Below are 17,192 nucleotides of genomic sequence, written 5' to 3'. Positions count from 1 at the left end.
CTGACTAAATAAATGCTAACAAAACTCGAGAAGGAGCATTTGCTACTGTGTTTCTTATGTAGTGGGTACAGTTGCAACAGTGTTATCTGTCCCTCGTTAACTACCTTGCATGTTTGCCTGATTTTCTCAGTGACCTTACAGTAGAATATCCCCAATTTACTAGAATGGCCCAAAATTTTTATTTCATGTAGACAAATCAATAATTCCAACAAGCATTTCCTTTCATGGTCAGACAGGAATAATTATTTATTCACAAATAAAAGTAAAAAAAAAAACACACAAAAAAAACAGATGTTAATAATTTTGCATGAAGTCCTCCATCTGCATGTTCATGGTTTAAAATGTGAGTCTATCTTTTGTAAGCACATAGGCTATTGTTAAACCCGTTAAAACACAGCATAATTAAAAGTTTTGCTACATGTAGAGTCTTGTAGCAGTTTTTTGCGATTTTAACTGCATACAGTAATTTAATTTAACAGGCCCTAATAACAAATAAATGATGAGAAAGTTGTGATAAGAGCAGCGCTGCACAAAGACCTCCTACACTGCAAGCGGTGCTGCTGGCTCGAACATTTCTCACCCACTGTGCCGTTTTGTTTTTATCTTCGTTTTTGAGAGCGCTGCCGCATTAGAACATGACTGTGGCCGCAACAGAGCACAGCAGCGGTACACCCACGTCTTACATCCATTTCAAGCAGGTAACGCTCATCAACTGATACGCCTTCATATTGCATGGGACAAAAGAGTCATGAGTGCATGATTTCCCAAAGACGGTGACGTAAAATCGTAATAAAAATATTGTGGAAAATTATTCCCGTTAAATCGAGGAAGAAAAAAAACCCTCAGTGTCCCATAATAAGAATGTCATGGAGGGCTCGACTGGGCAGGTGGGTGTTTCTCCATGTCACTGTTTTTTCAAGACATATGGGACATTTGAGGCATATGGCCTGTGGGGATATTCTTAATGACATTTAGGATGTGACACCAGTGCGTTTCAAGTTAGGATTATTTATCAAAACGTATGTGAGAGTTAATTTATTATTCCCTAAAACTTAAAACATCACGCATGCATTAATTAATGCACAACACGCGAAGTTCACGTTGAGTCAAATTATGTGCATGGCGCATTAGTCTCAGAGTAGTCTCAAGAGTAACAAGCCAGTGGATTTTATTGATATTTCGACAAAAATTAGCCTTAATAAAGTGCGTTAATAGTGCGTTACTCTCATTTTGATTAGGGTGGGCACAGTTGATATTTTCCACGCACCGATATTATATTATAAAAATAATTCTTTTGATGCCTTTTGCTTTTAAACGAATAATGAAATTATTTAAATTTACTCAAAAACGGACTAGGTGTATGAAGTTCACGACACGTATATTAGTCTGTGACCTGTAATCTGCAAAATAAAAATAAATATAAAAGTATTAATCCCCTTTGCATATGTCATTTGTGACAGTAATGGTTTATTAAAAAAAAAAAAAAAAAAACTTTAACATAGATTCAGTGAACAACAACAAAAAAAAGCGGTGCACATTTTGTCAAAACACAAAGGCTAAAACGTTAAATAATTTACTTATTTTTTAAATGCTTTTTTACCTAGTAAAAATGGAAAAATAGGAAGTGTAAAAATAAGATCAAATATTACATTAATAAAATTTAATAGGTCTATAAATATAATAAATACACAATTAGAGATTGAATTAGAGAAGTTAAGAACATTATTTTTATTACATGGAATGAATTTTAGTTACATATTTTTACACTGAGTTAGTAATCTATTTGATAAATATATGGTATGTATTGTAACACTTTAAAATAAGGTTCCATTTGGTCTCTTGGTTTATTGTTAGTTCATGATGCATAATGCAATAACTAATGTTAACGAATGGAACCATATTGTAAAATTTGACCATACATATATTCTGTATATATAAATATAAGACATTTTGTGTATTTGGAATTTTGTAAACTTATAAATTTAAAGATGTTTTATAATATGTATGAAATATAGTGATGAAATGTCATATTTTAGCAAGCGCTCATAATATGTGTTAGTAATATGTCTTCAGCCAGAATAGTTTTCAGTAGAATGATTTTCTTTATGTGTGCTCTGTGAGCTCAAAAATGTCTTTAAATGTTTGGGGGAGTATTCCCAGGTGGAATATTTAATTTTGTTTAATTTATAGTTTTTTATTATTATTATTATTATTATTATTATTATTCACTCTCCATCTGTGCTGCCTAATGAAATGTATTGTAATTAAAGAGCTAAACAGATTATCTCAAATTAAATCCTGCAAATCATACAGTAGACAAATAAAATAATTGGCTCAAAAAGGTTTAATCTTGGGACATTCTCTCAAAAAAAATGTCTTCTATAAATATTTAAGACATTTTTCAGGATGTGACCAGTGTGAACTTTCAGTATTTTAAGGCTTTTAAATTCAGGTTATTAATTTAAAGTTAATGACACATTTATCATCAATTTCAATCAAATTGTTGTGGCTGACTTTATGTTTTTGTCATTTCTAAGTTGTCTAGTGAACCGTACTGATGGGCGATGCAGGGAAACAGAGTGTGGAAGAGATGAAGGCGGAGAGCTGTGGGACCACTGCTCCCACCACCAACACTACATCAGTCTGCCTTACAGCCAGATCCAACACTCCCACAGGCACCCAAGTCAACACCACCCCTCTGGGAAATATCCCTTTAGAAAGACAGGCCATCCAGGTAAATTCCATCTCCACCGGTACTAACAGTAACAAAAAAAAAAACGAATTATGTTACACATTGTCTTATGTGCTCTTTGCTTTTATTGAGGATTTAAAAAGGATATCAGTGTAATATATTGAAATATTGCCAATACTTAAACCGCACATAGGTTAGTTTGAGGCTGACATTCATTCTGCAAATTATTTAACCTAATACCTTTGTTGAGATTAAAAAAAATTGGCCATAGCTGCTTCTTTCTTCAAAGCTTATGTTGTAGCGTTGTGCTAGGTAATTCACCAGACATTACACGGGCCACAGAGTATGACTGCTCAGTACTTGCAACAGATGTACGCAGCCCAACAACAGCATATCCTCCTACAGACAGCTGCCTTACAACAGCATCATCAGCAAAACCTTACTGCTACACAAATCCTGGCCACTGCACAGCAGGTATGTGTGAAAGAGAGAGCATGTTTTGTGTTAATGAACTAAACAGTCTTGATCTCATCTGCTATTCTCTCTATTCTTACCAGGCCTCACAAAATAATGGCAGGCAGCACTCCTTCTCCCCTCCTTCTTCCAATGGGAATGTAACTCAGCTGGCTAATGTGTCTCAGACATCAGTAAGTGCTCTCTTTTTCTAGTACCATAGTTTATAAACTGGGGTGAAGAATATACTGTATATGAAACATATAACATTTTCTTCTTTCATGACATTATTTGAATGAGCATTAAAGGGATAGTTCACACATGAATGAAAATTCTCTCATCATTTACTCACTCTCATGCCTTTCCAGATGTGTATGACTTTCTTCTGCTGAACACAAACAAAGATTTTTAGAAGAATATTTCAGCTCTGTAGGTGCTGACAATGCAAGTAAATAAGTACCGACATTTTAAACTCCAAAAACACAAAATCTTCAGAAGCGATTTGATAACAGTGGATGAGAAGCAGATCTTTTTTTGTCCTTTTTTTACTATAAATCTCCACTTTCACTTTCACAGTCTTCTTCCCTTATTTGACAATTCACATTCTTTGTGTATATTGCCACCAACTGGGCAGGGACACTTATCATATTGCTTCTGAAGATATGGATTTAATCACTGGAGTCTAATGGATTACTTTTATGCTGCCTTTATGTGCTTTTTGGAGCTTCAAAATGTGGTACCTGTTCACTTGCATTGTGAGGACCTACATAGCAGAGATGTTCTTCTAAAATCTTTGTTTGTGTTCAGCAGAAGAAAGTCATACACATCTGGGATGGCATGAGTGTGAGAAAAGTATGAGAGAATTTTAATTTTTGGGTGAGCTATCCCTTTAACTAATGATCTGTTAAGCAGTAAATAATTTTCTTAGACTAGTTATTCTAAAATGTAACCATATTTTATATATTTCATATTTTAGGACCCTGGGTTGACTAAGAGTCTGGGTCGGGGGTCCTTGGTCTGTAAAGGGATTGAAAATCCCTGCTTTAGTAAATAGTTCTATTTTGTTGTGTCAAAATAGTCACTTTGGACATTGGACATGCAGGAATATTATGCCATGAGGACTGTTTTGCAATAAGTATACCGTAATTTCTAAATCTTATGCTAAATGCTAAATAAATTATCCAAGGCTTTATCCAAACATTTAGGCTTTGAATCAAAGGATAATTACAATACAAAAACACCCCTCTCCCCCTCTAGATCACCATGACGACCTCTTCTGTATCTCAGCCAACCAGCCGCATTCAGGTCACCAGCTCCAGTAGCACAGGGGGTGCTATATCCCAGCAGACCATGCTCCTAGGTAACACCTCTCCCACAGGTAGCCCGGCCCAAATGTACCTGCGCACACAGATGGTAAGCCGTTATTTTTTGACCAGAGTCCATTGTTGTCCTGAAGTCCTCTACATTGGTTTTACTTAATTGTGTCTCAACATCTTCCCTCCTTCTTTTCTTTTTTCCTTCCTTTTTTCTTTATTGTGATTCATTCTTTTCTCTTCTCATTGTCTCTTAACCTCCAGCTGATTCTTACCCCTGCTGCCACTGTAGCGACTGTTCAGCCTGATTTAACTGTCGTGAGTTCCAGTTCTCATTCAGCATCATCACAGGTGAGACTATTGGAAATCTGCTGTAATGCTAGACTACATATGGGTAATTTTCCAGAAACAGTGCCATTTGTTTTAGAATGGCAGGAACACTGTTTTTGTTTGTTTTAATTTTTTATAATTTCATTTTATAATGTTACTAATTAACTTTAAGAGATCAATGAGCTCAACAGAGAGCTTGGTGAGGTCAATATAAATGTCAACATAATGTATAATGAAATACTAATAAACTCTGTTAGAGAAAAATTCCTCTGTTTGAACCATGTTGACAAAATGAATTTTTATGATGTCATGCCCATACATTTACATTTAGTCATTTTTGCAGATGCTTTTATCCAAAGTGACTTACAAATGAGGAATATAGCAAGCAATTTGTCATACAAAGTTCAACAACATCTACAGTGTTGCACTCTACTGCCAAGCTCTCAAGGTGGCTGGAGTAGTACAGGTGCTAGCACAGAAGAAAGAGATGGAGGAGTTTTGTATTTTTACTTAAAAAAAATGTGTGTACTGTAAGTGCAAGTTAAATTGGAAAAGAATAGAAATAAAATAGGAAAAGATGTCAGTTTTCCCATAAATATGAAAAGATGTCAGAAACATCATACAATTATTTTTAAGAAGGGGGCAGTCACAGAAATGAACAGAAAAGTTTTAAAAACTTTGGTGAAAGCATGACATTATAATTTCAATAATAATAATGATTAATTATATACTTAAATATAATCCCTTACAATCTATTGGTGGTGAATCAGTACATGAAAATTGTATAAAATTCAATTGAATTAAAACATAAAGAAAAAACATTTATAATTAAAATTAAAGTTTGTTTACATCGAACACTAAACAGAGTTAAATGTATTAAATAATGTGTATGTTCAGTTAGTGTTACTGTTTCTGTTGCAGTTAATTATATCAGTAGTAAGTGATGGGAACACACAGCTTTATTTCCTGAGTATGACCCAATAATATCCCAATCAAATTGTCAAGTATGCTGCATATACATTTTTCTCACTGTGCTGTCGCTGAGTACGTTGTGTCTTCTGCTAAGTTCAGAGTTTGGCTCTTCGCACACATCTCTCTGGAGCTCTTTCTACTCCTCAAACCATCCAGATGAAGCCCTCCACTCATTGCCCGGCGTTGGTGACCCCCCTTCCCAAAATGTCCATTTGTCCCCTGAATTCCACACAGCTATCTCAGAACCTGGTCGAAACTTCTAGATGTGAGACACTGTTGACCGATGTCACTCAGCCAACATCAACTCACCTACTAATTGCTCCTTGTAAGTCACCGTGTAAAGATAATATTTCCATCACCAACTGTAATAAATAGTTTCATTGAATTTTATACAGTAAAATATACAGTAAATGTTGTAAATTGGAGAGAGCAAATTCATTTTAATGGTGAAATAACTGTAATGTACTTCAAGAAATGTAAAATTGTTCCATGGTTTCAGATAAAGTTGAAAAGCGCTATCAAAACATTGCTCTGTTTTCTTGAGCATCCTGATTAATTCATCAGAGTAGTATTGACTTTATCAATGGCATGAATTTGTGGCGGACAGGGGAGTGTTCAGGAAACCTGTTTGAAAACATTCATCATTTTTGCAATTCCATTTGGGGATGCTAGTGGTGCATTAATTATACTTCACCTTTAAGCTGTTCTATAGCAATAACATCTACACTCACTGTGCACTTTATTAGGAACAATATGGTCCTAATAATGTGCCCGATGTGGTGTCCTGCTGCTGTAGCCCATCCGCCTCAAGGTTCGATGTGTTGTGCATTCTTAGATGCATTCTGCTCACTGCAATTGTACAGAATGGTTATCTGAGTTACCGTAGCCTTTCTGTCTGCTCGAACCAGTCTGGCCATTCTCTGTTGACCTCTGTCATCAACAAGGCGTTTCTGTCCACAGAACTGCCACTCACTTTATGTATTTTGTTTTTGGCACTTTTCTTAGGACTAGAGTTAATTCTGAGACTGTTGTGCATGAAAATCCTATAAGATCAGAAGTAACAGAAATACTAAATCCAGCCCATCTGGCACCAACAATCAAGCCACGGTCAAAATCACTGAGATTAAATTTTTCCCCTTTCTGATGGTTGAGGTGAACATTCACTGAAGCTCCTGACTCGTATCTGCATGATTTTATGTAATGTACTGCTGCCACACGATGGCTGATTAGATAAACGGATTTATAAGTAGGTGTACAGGTGTTCTTAATAAAGTGCTCATATTTCTTTTAAAAATTTTTAGAAAGGAAACTGTTAGACTGAATACTTCCTGTTTGCTCCTAATGACTGTCTCTACTGCAGCAACATTCTCGCCAGTCCAGTCCCATTCTCTGGTCAGACACCAGCTGCATTGCTCTTCCGGCCAGAGGGTGCCGCAACACCAGCTCATCATTCAACAGAGAGCCACTGCTCACAGACAGGTCCAGCCCATTGCACTGCGTGCCACACCACAGGACAGCTCTCCTCCGCCCCTCACCCTACAGACCCGTACCACTCCCACTACAGCCACCGTCCAATCACAGCACACCGAGCTCCTCTCAGTGCCCTCCTCTCCAAATCAACCAGCCAATCATTCACCTGTTCAACAGCAAGCAGTCGTATCTACATCTACGCTCCAACCTGCATCACTGCCTAACCCTCCTCCCCTTCATCTGGGCCCAGCAATAGAGCCTGTCTCCAAATATTCTCCTCTGGCCGGTCCCCCTCCTCTCACCATGGCCCTGCCCAGACTGACCCAGCCGCAGAGGCTCTCTCTGCGCTCAGTTCAAACCGTGGCTGTCCAGTCTGACCACATGCTGGTGTCTGAAGAGGAGATCCAAGTTACAGAAGCACTGGTCCAGCTGCCTTTTCAAAACCTTCCACCACCACAGACGGTGGCAGTGGACTTAAAGGTGCAAACTGCCACACAAACAGAAGCTTCCTTGGTTAGTCGCTCCGAAGCTGTGTATGATAATTTATAATGTGGCAAGACTGGAAAATGTACTGAACACAAATGGGATAGTTATTCGAAAAATGTATTTCTGTCATCGTTTAATCAACCTTGTTGTTTGAAACCCATATAATTTTCTTTCTTCCTTAGAAGACAAAAGGGAAGGTTTATCAGAATTTCTAGGCTGCTCTTTTCCTTCCAACCAAAGTGGATGTGACCAGTGGGAAATGTGGGCAACTGCGAATGAGATGTGAGAGTGTCGGGTTATATTTGCAGCTAATTTTTATCTTTTTTTAATATTTAGATTTTTAGTAGTAACTTAGAAGTACAGACTACTTTTATGATGCTTTTATGCCTTTTTTGGAGCTTAACAGACAGCAACTGGTCACTGACCACATTTGTTGTACGAAAAGAGCCACTTCAAGATATCTCCTTTTGTGTTCCATGGAAGAAAGAAAGTCATACGAGTTTAGTTGGTAAATGATGACAGAATTGTAATTTTCAGGTGTACTATCTCTTTAAACACATTTATGTGTCAATCAATGAGCCTATTATTGCATTTGACAGGCAACCCAGCTGTTGAAGGAGAGCGAAAGCATGAATTTGGTGAAGGATGTAGAACATGTATGTCCTCAGAGGAACAGAACGCCAACTCCGCCACCACTGTCCCCTCCAGTCGAGCCACAGACGAGCTCTGATGATGTAACATCCCAACCAGAAAACTGCACAGGTACCTGGAACATCCACCTGCTCATACAGGGTCCAAAATGAGCATTTGCCACGCACCAAATACAAGTAAAGTACAAGGTTTTGGTGAGTCAATAAAACTAGACAAAAGGTACTTAGCAGTTGGCAAGTAACTTCTTTAGGAAGTACATCTGTTGGTGACTCATGGGTATTCTAAATACATTTTTCTCAGTGGAACTTTTATCATCAGAAGTTTATCTAGTTTATTTCTAATTTATTTTTTTATCTAGAACTCCATGTGGTGATACTCAGGATAACTTTTCCTCACATTGGAAATTCTTCAATGAATATAATTTTCTTCTAGCTCTTCTCTAATATATTTCAGTGGCTAGATATAACTTTTTGTAGAGTAAAACTTGGTTGCAAGCCATAGTGATGTACATTTTCGTCCTTTTGAGTTGGTTCTTTTCAATGGATCTGTCAAATTGATTTTTACATTGGTCTAAATGATTCATTTGTGAAATGGTCAGTATTTGAATGATTTTTAAACCCTTATCCAGTAATCACAAACGACTGGAAAGTTCATTGGTCAAAAAAGTATGGGAAACTTGTGTCTTGTACCAAATTGTAACCTGACCTCTCGTTTATGCACAGCTGAACTGAACCAACCATCGAGCAGATCTGTGATCCAGTCACCGGAGGACTCAACACATGCCAACAGTTTCCCCTCTCCCCTCCTCTCTTCTGCGGTAAGAAGCACCAGCAGGTTTCCCCCAGCCAGCCTTCTAGGGAACCCTGAGGGTCAGCCCTCACAGACCATCGTTAGACCACACATCCTTACACACCTCATTGAGGGCTTCGTCATCCGAGAGGGCCTGGAGCCGTTCCCGGTATGTCCACTGGTTGACAATGTAGCAATTCAGAATAACAGCTGCCATGCCAATGATGCCCATGGTTCTCTAATGAAGCCATGAAGCTCAAGGATCTCTTCCTCCATGAGAAAAGAGTGTATGAAGGCCAGTGATGGTCTGCAGCCAAATGTACAAATCAACCAGTTATTTATTTCCCTTTTGGGATTCAAAAGGGTGCTCCACACTTTCAGAAGTCGAAACCGCCATCTTTGTTGCTTTAAAGTTTCCAAAATACTACAACGGCACTGTTCCAATATTGATGTGCTGGTCTTTTTTTATCAGGTGAGACGTGCCTCCCTGGAGATGAACCTGCAAGCCACACTACCAGACGATAAAGAGAGAGCTGCTAATGAAGAATCAGCCCAGGACTGCTTAATCGATGCGGACCAACCAGACAACTCCACTGATTCTGACATTGATAACCCTCCTGCCGAGGATGGTGGGCTCTTTAACACATTTCTCATCTGCATGTTGGTTTCTGGAAGATTAAACCAGCTCAAGATGATTTAGATGTTTCTCATAAAAATGGGTAAATTAGTGGGCCTAACTTGATCATTTTGCTTTCAGAACAGACAGTTGAAAACCTGCCTGATGTTCTCAAGTGTGAGTTCTGTGGGAAAAGAGGGTTTGCTCATACCTTCCTCAGATCCAAACGCTTCTGCTCCATGACATGTGTCAGAAGGTAAAGAGTTGTAAAAGTACCCTGTTGTTTAAAGACCACACTGAAACTAGTTTGAAACTTTGTAGGTTACGCATTCGCGTTTGCTAAATCCCTACTCCCCATTCCTTTCTTCGTACCAATGTTTAAAAGTGTCAATGTTGGATGTAAAATATTTACAGTACTTGCTCTGGCAATAGGCACCTGACAGTATAAAATGTTCACATCACAATCATTCCTGAAGCTTTTATCACAGTATACAGCAGATAAACAAGATAAAGATAAACAAACTTTATTGTTTTTCTCTTAAAAACAAGTTTAATTACTTCTTTCAAAAACAAATTGGATTTTAAATAAACAGATAACAAAGAACTTTGAAAAGAACCCTGAACATTTAAAAAATGATTTGAACATTTAAATAACTACGCAAATAATATACAATTATATTTGTTTTTACAAATATATAAAGTAAACAAAAATGTGAAAATAAATATTAAGTCAAATTTACATCACTGTCTTAAAGGTGCACTCAGTAATTTTTTCATCATTACATTTTTTTTTAACAAGACAATTCATTTTGAAATATATGTAGGAAATCATGACAACTCACTTTAAAATGAAGACTCCAGTCATATCAGTAACCTTATAAAAGCTGTTTTATACTACATGGAGATGGTCCACACATGGCTGCTGCCATAGTATCACATAACCAGCCGAATACTACTCGCTTAATCTCAGTAACCGTCCAGTTATTTGACACTTTCGCTCATTGATTAAAGTAATCATGGCTGACTATGAATACTACATTTCTACAAAAGCATCTGAAACTGAAAACTATTGATTTTAAATGATTCTGTTTCCAAGTTGCTAGGTATCAGTGTAAGTCCAAGATGATGCAAAGACAAAAGTTACTGAATGCACCTTTAAAATGCAAAGCTGCAAAAATGTCCCATATGAGCAATTGCAATAGTTAATTACAGGACTTATTATTAGCAGATTACAAATGTATTTTAGTTGTTACTATAAGAGCAAGCTACACATTATCTGCAAATAGCAACAACAGTTCACTTTTTTGTCATCTTAGTTATCCCTTAGCTCGTTGTCTGAGTGTTGTCTCTCAGTTTTCATAAAGAACTTACCTTTATCTTGCTGAAATGCACTTTATGATTGTACCGCAGATTAGCGAGCATGTTGGAGGTGTTACCAAGTTTTGCTGCCACTTGTCTGCCACATGTTTTACACAAAGGGAAACCATCTATGACAAACAATCCCTTTGCATTTTTATGGAACCCAAAATACTTCCTCACTTCCAACTTAAAACTTTTAGAAGGCGGATAAAGGGTCGACTGCATTCCTCATTCAGCCATGCTTCTTGTCCGAGTGCATGTGTCATTTATGCCGCATACACAGTGTTGTGAATCTTGATACCGAATGCCTTCACATATCACTTTTACTTTTGTTCATACATAGGGTTAGGCATTTGAACAAACCCATAACCCTAAGATAATGGGTTTGGCTATTTTGACTTGAGCCAGTAACCAACCATCCAGAACACATTAGCATTGTCCACAGGCAAGCTCACTTTCTCACTTTCTCTCCAGAAAATCTTAAAATGTAGTTGGATGTTATAATGGGCCATGTGTAGGCATGGGCAGAGGTGGGCTGAGCCCACCCTGAGTCTTGCCCACCCAATAAAACATTTAGCAAACACTGTATTAAATAAAATATTGTATTTTTAAAGATCTGTGGATTGGTTCAAATTTGGTGGTCTCAGATGATCAAATGTTTGTTAAGAAGGAAGCTGGGTTTTTCCACTCATAGATGTCTTTGTTTTCTTAGATGTAGTCCTTGCTTGTGAGAGAGTTTTTATGACTTGGTTCTCGCAGAGTTATTGGACTTTTACGACATCTTATGCCAGCCTTACAGTAGTATACCAAGAATAAGGCTGTCAGGGCCCACATCAATCTTTACATTTGGTTTACCTGTCTAGGTGTTGTCGTAAGGAACCTGTTTAAGGGCAAGGTCAAAGCCAAAATTTATAATTATTAACTCTAAGTAGATGAACCGCAGATGGATATAGCAATTGTCTTCAGTCAATCCATTTTTGCTTGAGTGTACTACTGTACTAAGATTAGAATTCAAAAAACTTTTATACTTTTGCCTCAACAAACCCAAGCAGCTCTCTTTATCTGTCATAGATTCAATGTGAGGTGTAAAAAGCATCTTAACCTGTTGAGAGGAGAAAAGATTGGCCGCTGGCCCCACAGACAGATGGGCAGGCGTGGGAGACCACCTAGTCGTATAAATGGTGGGTCGAGGAAACACTTCTTCAGACAGGTCAGTGAAAACTACAGTATAACCATAAAATCATGTTGCCATCCTGTTGAAAAGACAAGCATTGCTGGTCATCAGCATATACTTTAGATACCCTATGGTATGATATCTTAATCAGAGAGATTATGATGACCAGGTTGACCAACATTTTTGCTGGTGTACAATGTGGCAATGCTGCTCCACTAGCTAGACCAGAACAAAACCAGATGGACTAGCATGTAAAATTCTGGCCTACGGTAACTACCACTGCCCATTTAAATCTACTAGAATACCAAAATAATTATTTCTTGAGTGGGACTGAGGCCTATTGTAACACATTAAATCCTCCGCAGCTTCAAGAATCCCATTGCACTGATGACAGCCAAAGAGTATCCAATTCCTCACCATGGATCGAGAGAGAGGAGGATCCACCAGGCCCAATGACGACAAGGCTGCGTTTGCAGGCCAAGAGAGAGCAGGAGCAAGACAGAGAAAGAGAAGATAGCAGGGTAGAGCGTTGCAGTAGTTCTCACTGTCTTCTTGACTCTAGACCCTCACAGTGGAGTGTGGAGCAAGTGTGCTTCTTTATCAACTCTTTACCAGGTACTAACACGCTTTCATGCTCAAATGGCAAAGAACGTTGAATTCAGAACATATTCATTTCCAATAAAGGGTGTTGTTTAACTGTTAGGTAACCTCTGATTGTGTTCATTTTAGATTTAAATAAGTAGTTCACCCAATAATTAAACCATTTACTCACCCTCATGCTGTTCCAAACCAGTGTAATTTTATTTTTTTCTGTAAAACACGAAAGTATTTATTCTAATGAGCTTTGAGAGTTATAGTGGAAATAACTTTCATAACTAAGAACTTTTTAGTCTATTGCTTATACAAAGTTATCACATGCTTTCAGAAGACTTAGAGTATAGTGAATTGTTTGAGCTTGACAGCTCCAGTTCCCATTCAGTTTCATTGTATAAGCATTGTAGGAGTTTCTTGGACTTTCTGTGAAACATATCCTTTTGTGTTGTGTTTTGTGAAGCAAACATATGGAACAGAATATGGGAGCATAAATGATGAACAAAGTTCCATTTTTGGGTGAACAATTCCATTAAATTTTTTGGTTTAACCCCAGTGAGTTTAAGAATATAATGGTTAAAGGAAATATTTATTATTTTGGTGTAATAAATCATTAATGTACACTCATTGAACACTTTATTAGGTATGTTTGTATATTTCTGTATGGTCCAAATAAAGTAACAAACGTGGTCTTCTACTCTTTTAGCCCATCCGCCACAAGGTTTGACATGTTGTGCATTCGGAGATGCTATTTTGCTCACTACAATTGTACAGAGGGGCCATTCTCCATTGACCTCTCTCATCAACAAGGCATTTCCGTCCACAAAACTGCCGCTCGTAATTTTTGCAATTCCATTTGGGGATGCTAGTGGTGCATTAATTACACACTTCACCTTTAAGCTGTTCTATAGCAATAACATCTACACTCACTGTGCACTTTATTAGGAACAATATGGTCCTCTGGTTATCTGGCCATACTCTGACCTCTCTCATCAACAAGGTTTTCTGTCCACAGAATTGCCACTCACTTGATGTTTTTGGCACCATTCATAAACTCTAGAGACTGTTACAGAAATACTCAAATCAGCTTGTCTGGCACCAACAATAATGCCATGGTCGAAATCATGGAGGAGATCACATTTGTTCCCCATTCTGATGGTTGATGTGAACATTAACTGAAGCTGCATGATTGCACTGCTGCCACACGATTGGCAGAGTATTAGATATTGCATGAATAAAAGTAGGTGTACAGGTGTTCCTATTAAAGTGCTTAGTGAGTGTAGATAAATAATATTGGTATATGCAGATCTATTGTAAAGCTAGAGGTGAATGGGCTCCCCTAGGTGATTCCTCTGAGATTTTCCTTGCTACCGTCACTTTTGACTTGCTCACTGGGGGTTAAGATTTTCCAAAACTGTTTGCTGGGGTCTTTAAGACATTACAGTATAATTTCTGTAAAGCTGTTTTGAAATATGTATTGTGAATAGCACTATACAAATAAAAACTTGACTTCTATTTGTTATCAGGATGCCATGCTATTGCTGCAGATTTCCAGTCACAGGAGATTGACGGACAGGCCCTGATGCTACTGACAGAAGACCACCTTATGAATGCTATGAACATTAAACTGGGCCCTGCACTCAAAATCTGTGCACAAATCAACTCTCTCAAAGAATCCTAAACATACTATGGGGCTGTTTTTTGTAGGATTAGGATGCTCTGCTTCATAAACAGACATAGTGTTCCGAATCCCCAGTGTGGATTTCCTCTCAATAGTGTGGAGGCACATACTGTCACATCACAACTCCTTCAGAAGTGCCATGTTTTCTGCAAATGAATAACCATTTTACAATATAAATCTAGACATTCATAATGACCCTGCCTTTTCAGATACCTCTAACAAGATCATAGCTTTAAATTTTATGGTGGACCCAAAATCTCTCATTCCATTTAATTTGATAGTAAGATTGACTTACATGAGCATGGTGTGAATTTTATATATAATATCCATGCTATCTTGTGATCTTGTATATTGCATTTATAGTAAATAAACCAACTGAAAAGTACCTTTACATTGGATTATGGAGAAACAGGGATGATACAGTATAGCTGTGTAGCCACAAATTGTGGAGGTTTGTACATAATGTAAAAATTATTAAAAACAAAAAGTTTACAAAAATATAAAGAGACACTTTTCAAAGGATGTAAAAGTTACAGAGTATGTAATGGTGGATGTTTTAAAATAAAGATTTAATGATAAACAAAAATTAAGTCTTGTATAAAATATGTGCATGAGCACACTTAAATACTTGATTCCTTTCACATCAAGCACTTTTTTATACCATTGAGTAGAAAAACCTATGTATTACAAATATATTGTGAACTGTCAAGTGGTCAAAAAAAATCATATCCAACTTTGGAACATTAATATTCTCACATTAACCAGGATAAATACACAGCATTTTGGAGGTTTTAAAGGAATAGTTCACAAAAAAAAAAAAAAAAAAAAGAAATCCTCATTTACTCAACCTAACAAACAAACAATGGTTTTTAGAAGAATATCTCAGCTGTTGATCCACACAATGCAAGTGAATGGTGACCGAAAATGTGAAGATCCAAAAAACACAAAGGTAGCATGAAAGTAATTAATGTGACTTCTGTGGTTTCCTCCATGTCTTCTGAAGAGATCCAATCTGTTTAAGGGGAGAACAGACCAGAATATACCTTTTTTTCCTCCTTATAAATCTTGTCATCAGCAGTCTCCTTGACGATCATGATTTCAAGCTTAATTACACTTCCTAGCGCTCTGCACATGGATCAAGCACTAGGAAGTGTAATTGCTTGGAAAGACATGGATTAAAACCACTGGAGTCATATGGATTACTTTAATGCTGATTTTAGAAGCTTGACATTTTTGGTGAGTATCCCCACACCCGCCCGTCGCCTCACACCCTGGGAAACTCCAGAGAAGAATAGAGTCCATCCCCTATCCAGGAGTACGGATCCAGAGCCAAAACTGTGCGTCGATGTAAGCCCCACCAGAGTCCCCGGCTGAGCGCCACTACGTTGGAGTTTATCCCGGTGGACGAGAGGGTCGCCTCCCTACGCCTACGGGTTGTGGGGGGGAAACTCTGACTGTTGTCTGTGCATATGCACCGAACAGCAGTTCAGAGTATTCGGCCTTCTTGGAGACCCTGAATGGAGTCCTGAACAGGGCCCCAGTAGGGGACTCCATAGTGATGCTGGGTGACTTCAACGCACACGTGGGAAATGACAGGGACACCTGGAAAGGCGTGATTGGGAGGAACGGCCTCCCTGATCTGAACTCAAGTGGATGTTTGTTATTGGATTTCTGTGCTAGTCATGGATTATCTATAACAAACACCATGTTCGAACATAAGGATGCTCATAAGTGTACGTGGTACCAGAGCACCCTAGGCCGAAGGTCGATGATCGATTTTGTAATCGTGTCGTCGGATCTGAGGCCATATGTTTTGGACACTCAGGTAAAGAGAGGGGCAGAGCTGTCAACCGATCACCATCTGGTGGTGAGTTGGGTCAGGGGGTGGGGAAAGACTCTGGACAGACCTGGGAAGCCCAAGTGAGTAGTGCGGGTGAACTGGGAACGTTTGGAGGAGGTCCCTGTCCGCGAGATCTTCAACTCACACCTCCGGCGGAGCTTTTCAGGCATCCCTGCGGAGGTTGGGGACATTGAACCGGAGTGGGCAATGTTCAAAGCTTCCATTGCCGAAGCCGCGGTGGAGAGCTGCGGCCTCAAGGTTTTAGGTGCCGCAAGGGGTGGTAACCCTCGAACACCGTGGTGGACACTGGTGGTCAGGGAAGCCGTCCGACTGAAGAAAGAGGCCTTCCGGGATTTGTTGTCCCGGAGGTCTCCGGAGGCAGTTGCAAGGTACCGACAGGCCCGAAGGGCTGCGGCCTCGGCCGTGAGGGAGGCAAAGCAGTGGGTATGGGAAAAGTTCGGAGAAGCCATGGAGAAGGACTTTCGGTCCGCACCAAAGTGCTTCTGGAAAACCGTCCGCCACCTTAGGAGGGGGAAACGGGGAACCATTCAAGCTGTATACAGCAAAGATGGGATGCTGTTGACCTCAACCGAGGAGGTTATTGGGCGGTGGAAGGAACACTCTGAAGAACTCCTAAATCCCAACACGCCCTCTATGGTAGAGGCAGAGCCGGAGGATGATGGGGGATCAGATTCTATTTCCCTGGGGGAGGTCACTGAGGTAGTCAAACAACTCCGCAGTGGCAAAGCCCCGGGGATTGATGAGATCCGACCAG

At 38.8% G+C, this 17,192-nt stretch overlaps 1 protein-coding gene across 3 annotated transcripts; it reads left to right on the top strand.

Annotated features, from left to right (window-relative positions):
* The first annotated feature begins 615 nt into the window (after nucleotides 1–615).
* On the top strand, nucleotides 616–15,419 carry LOC127649507 (polyhomeotic-like protein 3). Of its 3 annotated transcripts, none has more exons than XM_052134641.1 (15): nucleotides 616–698; nucleotides 2,538–2,734; nucleotides 3,005–3,166; nucleotides 3,250–3,339; nucleotides 4,403–4,558; nucleotides 4,723–4,809; nucleotides 5,860–6,085; nucleotides 7,121–7,710; nucleotides 8,316–8,478; nucleotides 9,090–9,325; nucleotides 9,629–9,785; nucleotides 9,914–10,028; nucleotides 12,203–12,341; nucleotides 12,671–12,920; nucleotides 14,423–15,419. In XM_052134641.1, exons 2-15 carry the CDS (start codon nucleotides 2,558–2,560, stop codon nucleotides 14,575–14,577), a joined length of 2,703 nt encoding a protein of 900 aa, XP_051990601.1. In that variant the 5' UTR covers nucleotides 616–698; nucleotides 2,538–2,557; the 3' UTR covers nucleotides 14,578–15,419. The 3 variants fall into 3 exon arrangements, with proteins under 3 accessions (XP_051990601.1, XP_051990603.1, XP_051990600.1); XM_052134643.1 differs by having other exon boundaries at nucleotides 7,121–7,743; nucleotides 9,090–9,184; XM_052134640.1 differs by having other exon boundaries at nucleotides 7,121–7,743.
* The last annotated feature ends 1,773 nt before the right edge of the window (nucleotides 15,420–17,192 follow it).

Source organism: Xyrauchen texanus, chromosome 9 (assembly GCF_025860055.1).
Source record: "Xyrauchen texanus isolate HMW12.3.18 chromosome 9, RBS_HiC_50CHRs, whole genome shotgun sequence".
Taxonomy (NCBI): domain Eukaryota; kingdom Metazoa; phylum Chordata; class Actinopteri; order Cypriniformes; family Catostomidae; genus Xyrauchen; species Xyrauchen texanus.
Note: the sequence above shows the minus strand (reverse complement) of the source record. Positions and strands in the feature narration are given on the sequence as shown.

Coding starts and splice junctions, on each gene's coding strand:
- LOC127649507 (XM_052134640.1), top strand. CDS start 2,558: ATGGGCGATGCAGGGAAACAGAGTGTGGAAGAGATGAAGGCGGAGAGC. Junction 4,810..5,859: donor CTCATTCAGCATCATCACAG/GTGAGACTATTG, acceptor TGCTAAGTTCAG/AGTTTGGCTCTTCGCACACA. Junction 12,342..12,670: donor GGAAACACTTCTTCAGACAG/GTCAGTGAAAAC, acceptor AATCCTCCGCAG/CTTCAAGAATCCCATTGCAC.